Source organism: Brachionichthys hirsutus, chromosome 15 (genome assembly GCF_040956055.1).
Source record: "Brachionichthys hirsutus isolate HB-005 chromosome 15, CSIRO-AGI_Bhir_v1, whole genome shotgun sequence".
Lineage (NCBI taxonomy): Eukaryota > Metazoa > Chordata > Actinopteri > Lophiiformes > Brachionichthyidae > Brachionichthys > Brachionichthys hirsutus.
This window is the reverse complement of record NC_090911.1, coordinates 10,110,668-10,124,776: the sequence shown is the minus strand read 5'-3', so window position 1 is coordinate 10,124,776 and position 14,109 is coordinate 10,110,668. Positions and strand designations below refer to the sequence as shown.

General features: G+C 48.1%; 1 protein-coding gene across 1 annotated transcript in view; it reads right to left on the bottom strand.

Moving 5' to 3' along the window:
• epha4b (eph receptor A4b) overlaps positions 1-13,777 on the bottom strand; it is a 52,164-nt gene extending 38,387 nt beyond the window's left edge. Inside the window, 4 exon segments of the mRNA XM_068748357.1 lie at positions 7,347-7,698; positions 8,112-8,219; positions 9,066-9,266; positions 13,721-13,777. Of these exon segments, the coding sequence (XP_068604458.1) occupies positions 7,347-7,698; positions 8,112-8,219; positions 9,066-9,266; positions 13,721-13,768 (709 nt within the window). The 5' untranslated portion in view covers positions 13,769-13,777.
• Positions 13,778-14,109: the final 332 nt, after the last annotated feature.

Below are 14,109 nucleotides of genomic sequence, written 5' to 3'. Positions count from 1 at the left end.
GTCCTCGTAGCGGACGCATTTCAACGAGCTGGGTCTCAGGAGGATATATATAAAAAATAATTTAAACAGTAGGTCTCCCCATCCCCCGTCCAGAACTGCTGCTACAGTATGATTCCAGAAACGTCCTGCACAGAAAGAAGAACGGAATGAGAATCCCCTTGAGCTGCTTCTACCAGGAATAAACTTGTTCCCAGTCACGGTTTTAGGAGTAGCTGCGTTCTTTAGCGGATTGTTCCATGTTTTTCTCCGATAAAAGATCATTTCCTGCGGCGTTCGTGGCTTTGTTTGGAGGCGGGGCACGCCAATGTTGTGGGAAAGGAGAACCGCATGCAGTGAACGATGACAGGCAGCTGTCAATCAGACCGAAAGGACACAAGTGTCCAATCAGAAACGACCTCGCCCGTCCATTTGCAGCGCCGGCTGTGTTGCTTGGGTAAAGGAGAGAAAGAGACCGAGAGAGAAAGGAGAGGGGAACAGCGATTTCTTCCGTTTCTGTGCCAACTGTTCTTTGTTCTGGCCATCTGTCGGGACTGGTTCTGCCCATGGAACAATAGCACAACCGTACCGCAGCAAAGAATCGGAGCTCGAACGGAGCTACATCAGTGTGTCCCATGTTTGGAGCTGAGCAATAGCGCTGAACCAATCAGGCCCGCGCGTACATCTGGAAGCCATCCGCGAGCTGAACAGGGAGCGGGAGGGAGGGGAGGGGGGGAAGGGGTCAATGGCTGACTTCCTGTTGCTGCGTTTCCTGTCCAGCCGACCGACTGACTGCCGACATCCCTCCTCTGGTCTCCTTTCATGGACACCTTTAGATCTAAAATGGGACAAACTCAACACCGATTCGACGCCAGACACGTGGAAATTACGAAGGCTCCCCTGAGTGCACACATGTTTACGCCTAACTGGAACTCAACAGCGAATGAAGCGCTGCCAGTTAATGGCGACTGTTCCCGCAGGAGGCCGACTCTCCCTTCTACACCCCACTCTGCCTCTGCCTGTGGGGAATAGTGCTATTTTAGGACTGGAGGAGTTGTGCTAACGCTTTCTCAGTCCTTGGCCTGCTTTTCCTCTTTTCTCTATGGGTTTGTTCGCACAGCTCAACCCACTGCTGCACCGGACTAAACCGAGCCGCACGGGGTCCTGTTCTACCGCGAGGTACTTTGAAGGCTCCTGGTTCTGGTGGAAAAGCCACCTCTTAGTGCTAACGTGGCTTTTTATTTTTTTTAGCAATCCGCTGCGTTGAGCTGCACATTATCTGGGCCAGCGCGGACGCATAGAGTATCTTTCAGTCATTTATTGAAACAGAAAAAAGAAGAGTCTAATAGTTTGTGCAGAGTTTGCAGCTGGACGCTTTTATCATGAAACCGTGACACGGTGTTCGACCCCGTGCTGCGTGCATCAGGACGTCGGCTCTGCTGTCTGGAAGCTACGCATCAAGAACACACCATCTATGAAAACTTGCCTCTTGAGGCGAGACGCCATCCATGTAAGTTGACCTTTCTGCTGACCTATTTTTTGCCACCACACAGGTAGGCGTTCACTATCCAGATGAATGAAAAGGGACAGACATTTGGAAGGACAGGTGTGCGACCTTTCCTTGGCTCATGTACCCGTTTGTCTTTTAAGAACAACTGGCTACACACAAACACAGACACAGCTCTCGCTGTCTAAATGCTTCTGTTAGCCGCCTACTCCTTTCCTACCCACACCTTTAAGCTCTCCAGCTCCCTGAGCTGCCACAAAGAGACGAGTAAAGAAGGAGGAGGTTTGTGCGAACGTACTACATGCAGCAGGGAGCCCTTGACCTTCAAACGCCTGTGTGTGATCAACATAAAAATGCCTCCTTCATTTGACTGTCCGCATCGATCACACACACACACACACACACACACAGCCCTCTGTTAATGAGCTCGCTCTCTTTCACAGGGTGAAGATTAGCCCTTTCCTACAGCTGTTCCAAGCTGAAACGTTTCATTCCGAACAGAAGCTGCGACTCTCTCGTGAGATATGAAACGGTAAAGTCTATTGTGCGAATGTGTGTGCGCGCCTAAGTGCACTGAAGAGCTCCGACAACACTTAACTTTGACTTTATTTGTGGCAGAATGTTAGCTTTTGAGCAGATATTCCCAACAGCTCCTTTCCCGCTGCTCCGTGGTCGGCGCCAGGTCTGACGGACGGAACAGCAGGCCTTTGATCGCTGCTTTGTCCGCCAGGCAGACACAAAGCCAAACTCCGCCTCACAGGTTGAGAAATGTTTGCCATAAATATCAAATGCAGTATTTTCTTCTTCTAAGAATAATACTGCAACAGGACTTTGAAGCTATGAGCTCACCGCTGCGGTCAAATGGGGGTTATTCTTGCATGAGGGAGGCGTTTCGATGTTTTCCCAAACCTTGCAACCCTTTTGCATGATAAGGTAGGTCAAGGTTTGCCAAGTCACCGCAACTAGCCGGGAAATATTGCTATTCTTGTCTCCCATAACCATTGCATCCTCATTTATTCATTTATTTTACACCTTAATCAATAACAGCAACTGGAAAAGGACCCAGAGAGCGCAGACCTCCGCCAAGCGGCTCATTCCCCTCCTAATTGGATTTACACACGGTGATCTGGATCATCCTCCAAAGGTTATAATGGTTCTTGGTATCTTTACACACCAACCATGAAAAGTTGGTGAAAGGTTTTCAAATCCATAAATGGGTTTTAATGTTAATGGATCAGATCCAGAATACATTTTTCATTATAGTGCACCTCTATCTACGACTGTGATTTTTGTTGAGTGAATTGAATGTATACTTTACAAGATATGATTTTTTTTTAAAGCCTCCATTATAAGTAAACTGATTTTTTTTGTATCTAGACAGGTATCCAGATCGCTCTCAAAAGTTAAGGGGATCTAAGTCAGAACATCTTCATCTTCAGATTTGTTTTCATCAAGATCCATCTGGGAGTTTTTCTGTTATCCTGCTATCAAAAGCATCACCTCCTTGCTGGAGGTAATAAAAGTACATTTAAAGACTGCGCTGATTCCTCTTTCCCACCCTGCTCCTCTTATAGCAGCTCTTCATTATCTAATTAGCTACAATAGGTACCATAAAATTAATGACTGTGAAAATTAATTTCTCTAACAAAGAGCATTAGTCAAAATGTCAAACTACGTTCCTCGAATGCTCCACCGGGATATTGATTCATCGATCTTCTGAACTAACTCTTGGAAGAATCAAGTGATGCATTTCTTCTAAATATTTTTTCAAGCCACGAAGACGGATCGGATGCCCGTTGGCCTCCTTCCTCCGTGATTCCCACTCTGGTTCAGCTCCAACTTAAGGAGAATTAAATGGAATCAATACATGAGTGAGTCGTGTCCTCTCGCATACTTACTTCAGCGCCAGAGGCAAACTGGTTATGAATAAAGAGGGGAGGGGGAGAATAGCAAGGCACAGGTAAAGCCAACGGAGACACGTGTGGGTCATGTGACCTATTTTAGAGGAGGCCATAGGGAGAGAGACGATGTGTCAGGATGAAAGATGTCTCCTCCACCTCTCAGTCAGCAAGACAGTAACTGGGGCTGTCTCACACACACACACACACACACACACACACACACACACACACTCACACACCTGCCCTTTAAGCGTACACCCATGGGGCTTAAGGCAGGTGAAGCTGCAGATGACAATTCACCACCAGCTGTGAGACGAAGGGAGAGGGAAGAAGGGAAGACGGGGCAGTAATGGAGGAGGTAGAGGAAGAGACAACAGAGAACAGGCGATGAAGGTCACTGCACAGACAAGAGAGAAGCAGGGAGAAGACGGCGGGAGAGCGGGTGAGTCGTTGTGATGTCACCGCTGGAGGGGACACGGAGCGGACGAGTGGGATTTCTTGTGATTGAGCGGCAGTGTTTTCTCCTTCTACATAGACTAGCTCATACCGCCGCCAACGCCGCTAAAGCCCGGACGGTGGGGAAATAGATTTCACACATAAGAGCTTTTTCGGTGACGCATGTCAGCATTCGGGCCTCTGAGAGAAGAGATGGGCGCATTTCATTCTGCTTCACAGCACAATAGGTCGTCCCTTGTTTTCTCATCGCACTGAGGGTGATGATGTCACCGCGATGATGTTGGTTTATTCAGATCTGCCTCATGCAAGATTTAGCAACAGGCCAGAACACGCTCCTCCAAACAGCTTCTCGTTTAACTTCCTGGGGTCCACGGAAGTAAATCCACCAACCAGAAGAGAAGGAGTGGTGGGGCGCCGCCCAGCCACCAATATCTGGAGGAGACTGAAATACTTTAATATAAAATAATTCATATAAAACTACATGATTTTTTGTTTTACTCATATAAAATACCTGATAGTCTCATTGTCAAAATTGTCTCCAACTTGTAGTGGGTTCAGCTCTCTGTGAATGCATCTACTTCCTGGTTGAGGGCGTCGGCCAGATGGATTCCTTCAACCTTTGGCAAACAGGTGTGGTGTAATTTTTTTTTAAATGCTCCTCTTAGACAGGATGTTTGACTGTACTTGTACTGTAATACATGCTACTGTGTGACTGTAAATATATTCATCATCATCATCAGACTGCTCTCTAATTGGTTGTTTCAGATTTTCCACAGCACACATCTTTCTACACTTCAGTTTAGACCCGCCCACTTCAAATGCAGAGATTTGCTTTCTCATCGAGTTCACGCCTACTTTTAATATAGTAAGTGATTTATTATTCGTGCTCTATAGTTAGCTGGGCAGTTATTTTTGTACATGATAACTGGTTACAAAATAAAATAAACGACACAAACATAAATATCTAAAAAAAACAAATATTTAGGGAATAAAATGAAAGTAGAGGCTGGGAAAGAGAAAATAGGAAGACAAAACCATGATCTATAAATGTTTAACGAGTGCAGACAGAGGAGATGAGGCCTGCGAGGACGAAGAGGAGGGAGGCGGGGAGAAAAATGGCGAGGTGTAGAAGGAAGACGATAGCAGAAAGGATGGGTGAGTAGCAAAGTGGGGGGTGGAAACAGTCCCATTATAGAAGCACACACCAGAGCAGGGCTGGAAAATAGCAGAGACGAGGGAAGGGAGATCGGGAAAAAAGGCAGTAATTGGAGGTGTCTGGTGTTTGTCTAACACAGAGAGGCGAGTAATGATTCCATTAGCGCCTCACCCCGAGAGGGAGACAGGGGTACAAAGCAAGAGACAGAGAGGGAGAAGAGGAGACGGAGGAAGAGGAGGCAAGTGACACGGAGGCAGAAAGAGTACAAGGAGATTCTCAGGGAACAGAGCAGCGATGACAGGAGCAGGAAAATGGCGCTAAACAGAACCTGCTCACCTGCATTACGATAATTACAAATGCCCCTCCAGTCCTCTCTCTCTCCCCCGCCTCACCCCTTCATCTTTTTTACATGACAACAAATAAGAGAGGGTGATTTAAATGCATTAGCCGAGTGCGTTTTCCCCGCGGGGGCCCTGCGGACCATGTCAGCTGCAGGAGTCCTTCATTAGGAGCGAACTCTTGAAAAGCCCGGCGCTCGTTCGCTCACGTTAAAGCGCAACGTGAGTTTCTGTGTCCTCTCGTGTCTTTGTTAAAATCACTTGCGTTAGCCGGCTAAGTGAAACGTGAACAAAAGAAGGGAACCGCACAGGCGCGGAGGCACACACATGCTAAACAGCACCGGCGCCCTTTCAAAAGGAGAAGGCTGCTTTCCAGGCTATGAATTTGGCATTATTTCACATGACAACAAACAAGTACGGATCTGTCGGGCCGGCTTTGTGAGGAGAACATTTCATCGCTATGCAAATCCTTCCCCAGGCTCGCCCAAAATGTGTTTGTTAATACCGAGTAGGTGGTCCAGGCAAGCCTGCAGGCAGAGAAGATTCAATTCATCAGAAAGGAATTAGAAGCTTTTGGAAAATGTGAGCTGATTGTTTCCAGAATTATTACTGCTCAAGATAACACGCTTTGAAATGAAGCGTAAAAAACATTCCCTCCTGCCCTGCAGATACTGGACCTTCACGCACACACACACACACACACATCTGTATTGACCAGAGTTCATTAGACGAAGGACACACACATTTGCTGACCCCTGACCCCAGATTGTCAATAAACGTCCATCATTACCTCAAACACAAGACATAGTGCTGACACACCTACACACAAATGCGCTGTTGCAGAGCTAAAGCCAGATGGTTAAACATGCTTACATCGCTTTATCTGATAATACTCCGGGGAGGGGGGGCAGACCGATGACGTCATCCCGGAGGTCAGACGCCGTGTCGGTCTGAGGTAGGATCTCACATAATCAAATTTGTCTCATTCCACATCGCAATGTGAACACACGAAAACCACGCAGTGGCCCAGACAAACACCCGATGGCAAATCACAAGCCAAGTGGGACGCAGCAGAGGTCAGACAAGGTCACACGTTAAAAACTAATATTTTAAGACAGGATGAGACGTCACTGGAGAAGCAGTAGGAACGGATTCATCTAGTTTACATTAAGTCACTTTTACCCAGTCCTCTCAATAAGCAGTCCCTGCCTGTGCTTTCCGTCAGGGCTATGCAGAGTTTCCCATTTATAATGCATCTCATACCAAGGAGACTCAAGGTTTTTGTGTACTTTTCCGTAAAAAGGGCGGCGACTAAAAGAAGGATGAGAAATGTTGTTTTACAGGACAGACATACTCAACAGTTGGCGTGTCGTGATTGAGATGCAGCCAGTGTTCTACGGCAATCTGTGCATATCGCCAGCTTCTGCTCTTACTCACTTGTCTCTAAGGCCCAGCTGCCAAGTTTTCTGGGCTTCTTGGCTGTCGCTTCCCCCACAACAAACTGAAACTGCACTATGTGCATCGATTTCCAAGTTTGCGTTTATGAATATCTACCATTCCGTGTTGTCTTCGGGGGGGAAGCAGTCAGCCTGTGGGGATAGATGACGTGGAAGTCTGATACAGCTTGCACAGTGAAACACGCGTGCACGCCTCCATCTGCAGCGTTTCACAATAACATAATCTGCTCCCGAATGCCAACGCACATCAGCAGACATTTTCTCGTGTGCATTCACAACCATCTTCCTTACTCGGGATGGAAAACAAGGTATTCCGGGCAGCCATAGTAAAAAACAGGGTGGGGTGGGGGGGGGGGGAATAGATGTCCCAAAGCAACTCCAGCTCCTTTCGCTGATAGAGCCGTCCTGGACGGGCTGGGACACGTGATGACACGGATACACAAAGGAATCCCAACACACCTCGGGTCCACTGTGACATCCATAATTCCATCCTAAATGGATGAACACACACGCACACAAACGACACACGACACAATCCAGGTGTGTAACACTTACGCTGGCAGACGTTCTTGCTCTCCTCAAAGCCCGGCTTGCACACGCAGCGCCCGATGGGGACCAGCCAGCCTCCGTCTGCACTGCAATACATCTTCGGAGCCTCAAACTCCTCAGAGGCGTTGACACAAATGCCGCGGACCTCCACCAGCGCCGTGTCGCCGCCCGTTATCGTGTCGGGGAACTGGGCCAAGTTGAGCACCGTGAGGGGACACTTTTTGTAGAACACCCTGACTGAGACCAGAGCGATGCAGGCCCCCAGGTCCTGGAAGGCCAGGTAGAAACCCTTCTTACTCAGGTTGCTGATGTCGCGCACCTCCGTGTTCAGCTTCATCACACGGTCGCCGACGTCCACCTGTGGGGGACATTTTACGTCCCTCATTTCACTTTATCAGTTCAGTCAGGAATCCATTCTGGTGGAACCGCCTTGCCGGAAATCCAACCATAATTCTCCAATCGAAAAGAATAATGTCTGAATACAAGCCCATATATAATCCCAGATTGATTTTCTAGCAGTAGGAACATTAGAGCAGGTTAAGATCAATATAAATCCTTTAAAGAATGAAGGCAGAGGCCAAAGCTCCTCTTTGAAGAGAAAATAAATTCTGGTTCTAAGAACTGGTTGCCTTTTCTTTAAGATGGTGAACAGATCGTTTGGAAACCGTTATTTTTTTTTAAACATTTGGGTGTCACGGTGTGTGTTTCCATATCGTGCATGTGAGGGTCTTTGTGCTGCATGAGTGTGTGTGTGTGTGTGTGTGTTCATACCTGTGTGAAGCTCTCATCCGCAGCAATGGTATCGATCTTAATGTACTGGCTTTCCTTGATGAACCACAAGTTGGCGTTGTTGGATTCGTAATAGAACATGTTAAACGTCTGCAGGAACAAAGTCTCCGTCACTTTTCACACTCGTACTCAGCGCCATGAAAGCTCAGCTTAGCGCAATAGCAAACGGTATTATCTCCAGGGAAGTAATGAGAATTAAAAGGGTGCAGAGGGCAGACCGAGTAACGAGAAATTTATACAGCCCGGCAGCGATTCAGGCTGAAATGAGAGAATGAGAGACAGTAAAAAATATATATATATATATATATATCAGATGTTAAAATATACGAGCTGCCACAAAAGAAACCTCCAGAGCATCGCCTGTTTAATTCTGCAGCTATTCTCTCATGTCATACTTGTCGAACAACCTATTCATCAGCCATCACAATGGATTTCCATCTCATGTTGGGGGAAAGGAAAAAAGAACGAGAAATAAAATCAGGGAAAGAGGTCTCCGACGTGTTCTTTTGTCGCCCTGCCGAGTGAGGATACCAAGCAGCAACGGTAGAACGAGCTGACGGGCCTTACATTGATATGAAACTATGTGTGAAACTATGACGCTTTTATTTGTGTTGAACGTTGCCTAAGAGTCATCCCTGGAGGTCAGTCGCCGCCTCGCTCACTTCTCACGCTGTAATATTTTGTGTCTAGAATCTCTGCTGAAGTAAAGGGAAGCAGGAAAAGTGAATAACGCAACATAATTCCATCAGGCAGAATGGATGAAAGCTGAGCCGTCATTTATTTGATTAGCTAAGCCGACTAAAAGTAAAGGATTTTGTGCGCTCGCCTCGCCTCCCGTTTTTTTTTTTTATCCATTTACTTTGGCAAACGTGGAATCTACGACTGGCGCAGAGGGTCGGCGTAAACGAGACATTGGTGTGTGTGTGTGATGCAGACCTCTTTGCAGGTACCAGGGACCCCCGGCAGGCTGTTGCAGTCCCTCAGCGTGAACTTGATTTCGATGTAGACGCGCTGCGCGCCCTCGCGGCTGACGTGCCGCGTCCTCAGCCAGTTGTTCTGGTTGGCCTCCATGACGTTACACACCTGGTAGGTCCTCATCGGGGTGTTCCTCTCATCCATCACGCTGATCTCCTCCCACTGAGGATGGGAAAGCGGAGGAGGAGGAGGCGTGACATTTCACGAGGACTTACACTTTCCTATAATTGATTGTACAGGAAGGAAATAGCAAAATAGAAAAAGCCCTCAGAAAGCACAGACCTCCACCAAGCAGCTCATTCCCCTCCGAAGTGGATTCACACCGTCCACATGGTGATCTGGATCATCCTCAAAAGGTTCTAGATTGTTTTTGGTATCTTTATACACCAACCATGAAAAGTTAAAGTGAATCAGAGTTTAGGTGTATTTGTAACAGATTTCTGAATCCATAAATGGGTTTTAATGTTAAAATGTATTTTTTTTTTCCTGACCTCTTTCTGGATCAGATCCAGAAGACATGTTTCATGATAGTTCATATCGGACCCCTTTATAAATGCATATTTTACAAGTTTTTGTTTTTTTTAATGCTCCTTTATAAGTAAATGGGGAAATCTGGATTGCAACAGAATCCGCAATCCGGATCCGATCTGGATGTAATCCGGTGGTGAGATAGAGACCCCCACCCTACATGACTGTGTCAAATTCCATAAACATCAGTCAATAATCAACTGAGATATTGAGGAACAAATCCTGAAGTTCCATTGACTGTAATGTAATCCAGAATCCAGGATCTCTTGTGGATCATCATCACAATTTGTTCCTCACGGTAACGTTCCCGACATTTCCTGAAAATGTCATAAAGATCCGCCCATAGCGTTTTTGAGTTATCTTCCCAACAGACAGACAAACAAACGCCGGCGAAATCGGAGGCAGGCTGAAAGTCTGGACACGTGGCCAGAGAACACGACGGCGGGAGGCCGGCTGGACAGCGTGATTTTACAGCGATGCGGTGAACAAAGGAGAACTCGGTCAGTGCCAATGAAATGTTTCGTGTAGACCCAACACAGAGCTGCATGTTCTGCCTCCCCACCTGGGTGACTGCGCCCCAGAAGGACGTCTCGACCTCTACGCCCGCGTGTTGGCACAGAAGCAGCGTGTTTTCTCTCTCCGTGTATTTTTTCGCGAGAGCGTTCAAAAAAGTCCAAAACAAGCAAAGAAAGCGACGCAGCAGGTCGGACAGAGCTACTTTGTCTCCCCTCATCTGCTGCCATCTGTTTCCACTTCTGACCGAGGCGGTAATTGAGAACACTTCTCGCACGAGTCGGAAAACATTTCTGTTCACGCACAGACATGTAGGAGGCGAACACGCACATGCAAGCAGAAAGAGAAAGAGAAACACTATTCCTAGTCCGTAAAGAACGGGAAGATAAACCGGCGCGGTTTCAGCTTTTCAAAACGTCTGATCCATTTGCTGCGAAGCAAATTGGATTTTCTTGGGCGCCAACTGGATGAGTCGACTTTGTGGCGAGAGATGAGAGGACCAGCACGGCCGTGCCAGACCTCAAAGCGCCGGATCTCAGGTAGCCATATGTCCCGAAATTCAAACGGCGGAGGAACCGAGGGATGAGGAGAAAGACAAGTGAGGAGGACCGATAAGAAGCAGCAGGATGGAGCGTTCACGGAACCGAGCTGAGGTCGGATCCGTGAGTCTGATCGGATGCGGCTGCCAAACGGCCCGACGAAAGCTTGATGCCTTTCACCTCCAGGTTTTAAGCGCTAAAGCAGGTCCACATAAAAAGCACACATTCTCACATCAGCACACACACACACACATACACACACGCACACTCATATGCTTTTAATCCACTCAGAAACGTCTGCTGTGTATGAAGTGGAACTCAAACAAAACCAGCTCAATACGCCATCTAAAGAAAGAGAGGGAGAGAGAGAGGCACAGAAGAAAAAGAAAGACTCAGAAGAAAACAAAAGGGATACAGAAGGGGGAGGGAGAGAGGGAGAGAAGGGGAAGCAGAAGAGAGGGAATGGGAGAGAGGTGGGAGGTAGATGCTTGTTTACACTGTTTACATCAGCTGACAGGTTTACATATAGGCGATGTTTCGGTGTGACACACAAATATCGACTCTGTCTCTTGATTCGATTAAAAACACACGACTGGGGGAGGAAGAGGAGGAGGAGAGGAATAAATGACGGTAAATTAGAGGCGCCTGGCAGCTAAATAGACCCATCTGTGTAGAGCTGAGACCAGTCGGACATCACAGGACGGTGGCTCACACCCACACAAACACACACACAGACACACACAAACACACACACACACACACACACACACACGGCCCAATCCCGAGGGAATGGTGATTAAAGCATTTATGGGAATAGCCATGGAGGGATAAAGAGGGCTTTGTGATGTCTTTGTTTGGAGTGGCTGGATTACTGCCATTTCCTGCTGAGAGACTCGTCCTCCCAGTTGGCGAGTCTGCAAACCGTCGCTTCTGCCCGTTGTAAAGCACAGGTGTGTGTGTACGGGCGTGAAAACAACCTGCTCCCTTTCCATATCTGCTACACACACCGGCCGCCAGGGAGAGGAACTCTACCGCAGACCTGGGCTGGGGGGGGGGGGGGGTGTTTGGATAGCCTTGCACACTCCCCAACACACACACACACGGGAAAAGAGTTCCCTCTGTTAGTTCAGATGGAATGCTAATTATCATTGAGAGAGAGAGAGAGAGAGAGAGACCCTCCTCCACAATCGATCCATCACCTCAGCCAATCAGCACGGAGCCCGCTTGATCACTTTGAAGTGAAGCAGAGACGTCGGATCACCAGCTTAGCACAATATCCCTCTTTCTGCAATCACCTGATGGACACGCCTACGAGGACGGGATTGGCCTCCGAACTCTGGAACAAGCTCCGGCTCGGCCAGCGGGGGAAGCAGGGATGGAGGAGGAGGAGGGTAGAGGGCCTCTGGTGGGGGGGGGGGGACCTTCCATTTTCAAACATCATTAAGACGAATCTGTTTTGTGTCCCTGACTCGGAACACCCCCCGCTCGGTGACAGAAGTGGGTCGCTCCATGCCGTCTCAGGCACGTCCGGCCCAGAAAAACTCGGATTAAGTTTGACCCCTGGGGGGGGGTTCAAGTGAGGTTTAGGACTAATTCAGATGGACAGTGGTCTCCGATTGGTGGGAACCGCTGCTCTCAGAGTCCAGTCCAGCGGCTCAAAGGTCAAAGGTCGACTGGATAATCCCACTGATACGAAACATTCTTCTTCTTCTGCGGTTTTATACAGATTAACCAATCAGAACTGCTGCCAAAGCCGCCGGTGTTTTCTACGCCGCTATTTATAGGCCTGTCCCAATTAGGAGACTCCTTCAAACGCAGCGTCCTTTTGCCGGGCTGTGAAGAATCCACTCCACAGATCCCTCACCGCCAGAAAATTTAATGCATCTGCATTTTATATGACTATAAAACAGGATGCATCTATTCAGAAAGCAAAAATAAACTGTGCAATCGATCAATGATCACATTATTTTACTGTTTTTATTTCATGGTTGGAAAGCTTTTCATCCCACACAGTTTAGACTTCCGCACTTCTTTCTGGGACCAACAGAAAAACAACAACAACCAGGTTTCACACTGGAATCATTTCTTTGGTCTGATTAACGCTGATAAAGTCGAGAAACTCGAAGGGAATCGTTGGCGCCGCGTTAATTAGGCCGCCGTTGGAGGAGATTCTCACGGAAGCGGCGCCTCTTCAGTTCAAGACTCGACCAGAATTTTACAATGTTAACGTTACAGGAAGATAAAACACACATTTATTTGACTAAAAATAAAGCATATATTCTTGGTGGGTGAAGGCAAGCTAGAAACAGAAGAATATGTTTAATAGAAGCTGCAGATGGGGGGGTGATCTTGATACCCTTTCTTATGTGAGAAAACAACCCTCGCTTAGCTCCGCCCGCTTCAGCTGCATCGCTGCAGCACATAACCATGAAACTGCATGTGGCATCCTGCATCCGCTGAATAGCGCGGACAAAGTGTGACTCGGGGGGGGGGGCAGAATTCATTCACAGCCGTTCAGCAGCTCCGGCGCCGGAGTGACACGCAGATCCCGCCCTTATTTCTTTATTGAATGTGCTTCGCCGTTCCTGCTCGCTCACCAACTTCCTCTCCTCTCACGTCTCATGTCATTTTCCGATGCCCCGTGGCTGTATCCCCCAGACTCCCCTGCGCCTCCATACCTGCGAAAGGATATTTATGCAACCCCCTACCCATGCAAATCACATCAGCATGTCCACAGCCCCCACCCCACCCCATCCGCCCGGTCCCTTGGCTCCATCGCAAAGAATCCTAACCTGTAATAAATGGAGGCTCCAGCACAGCTTTTGCAGCACAGCGGAAATAATTTGTTAATTCTTCCAGCAGGATCCCGATTTAGCCGGGAGCACTCAGCGTTCCCTAAAACACACACACACACACACTCCAGTGCAAGCTCCAAGTCCCCTGCTCAGTACCCGAAAATAAAACACCAACACAACCCGCTAGTAGTGACCAGACTCATTCTTTCGGTGTGTGTGTGTTTGTGCTGCATGAACTCACCCCCTCATTAGGATGAGCCTCCCATCCCAGGTCGGCCAACGCTGACATGGAGTCCAGCAACGTAACTGCAGGAACACAGAGGAGAGAGAGCAAATATGTTAAGACACAAGCTCACAGAGTTCCTTCCTGCATCCCTACCTCAAATGATTCCCTACGCGGCACAGCGGTGCGCCCGAATGCACCCTGGAGCTCGCCCGCCATAGGAATCCTTACTCACCCGAGGTAAACCTAAGAACGTCCTCTCTAGGATCGCTGGGGTTGCGATGCAGCTCTTACGGCCTCTTCACCGACACGCCAACCAAACACTCTCTTTTGCGCGTCGACCAATCAAACCGTTAAGTCTTAAAGGCAGCGCTTCAATTGTGGCATGGACAAAACGTTTCGGAAGC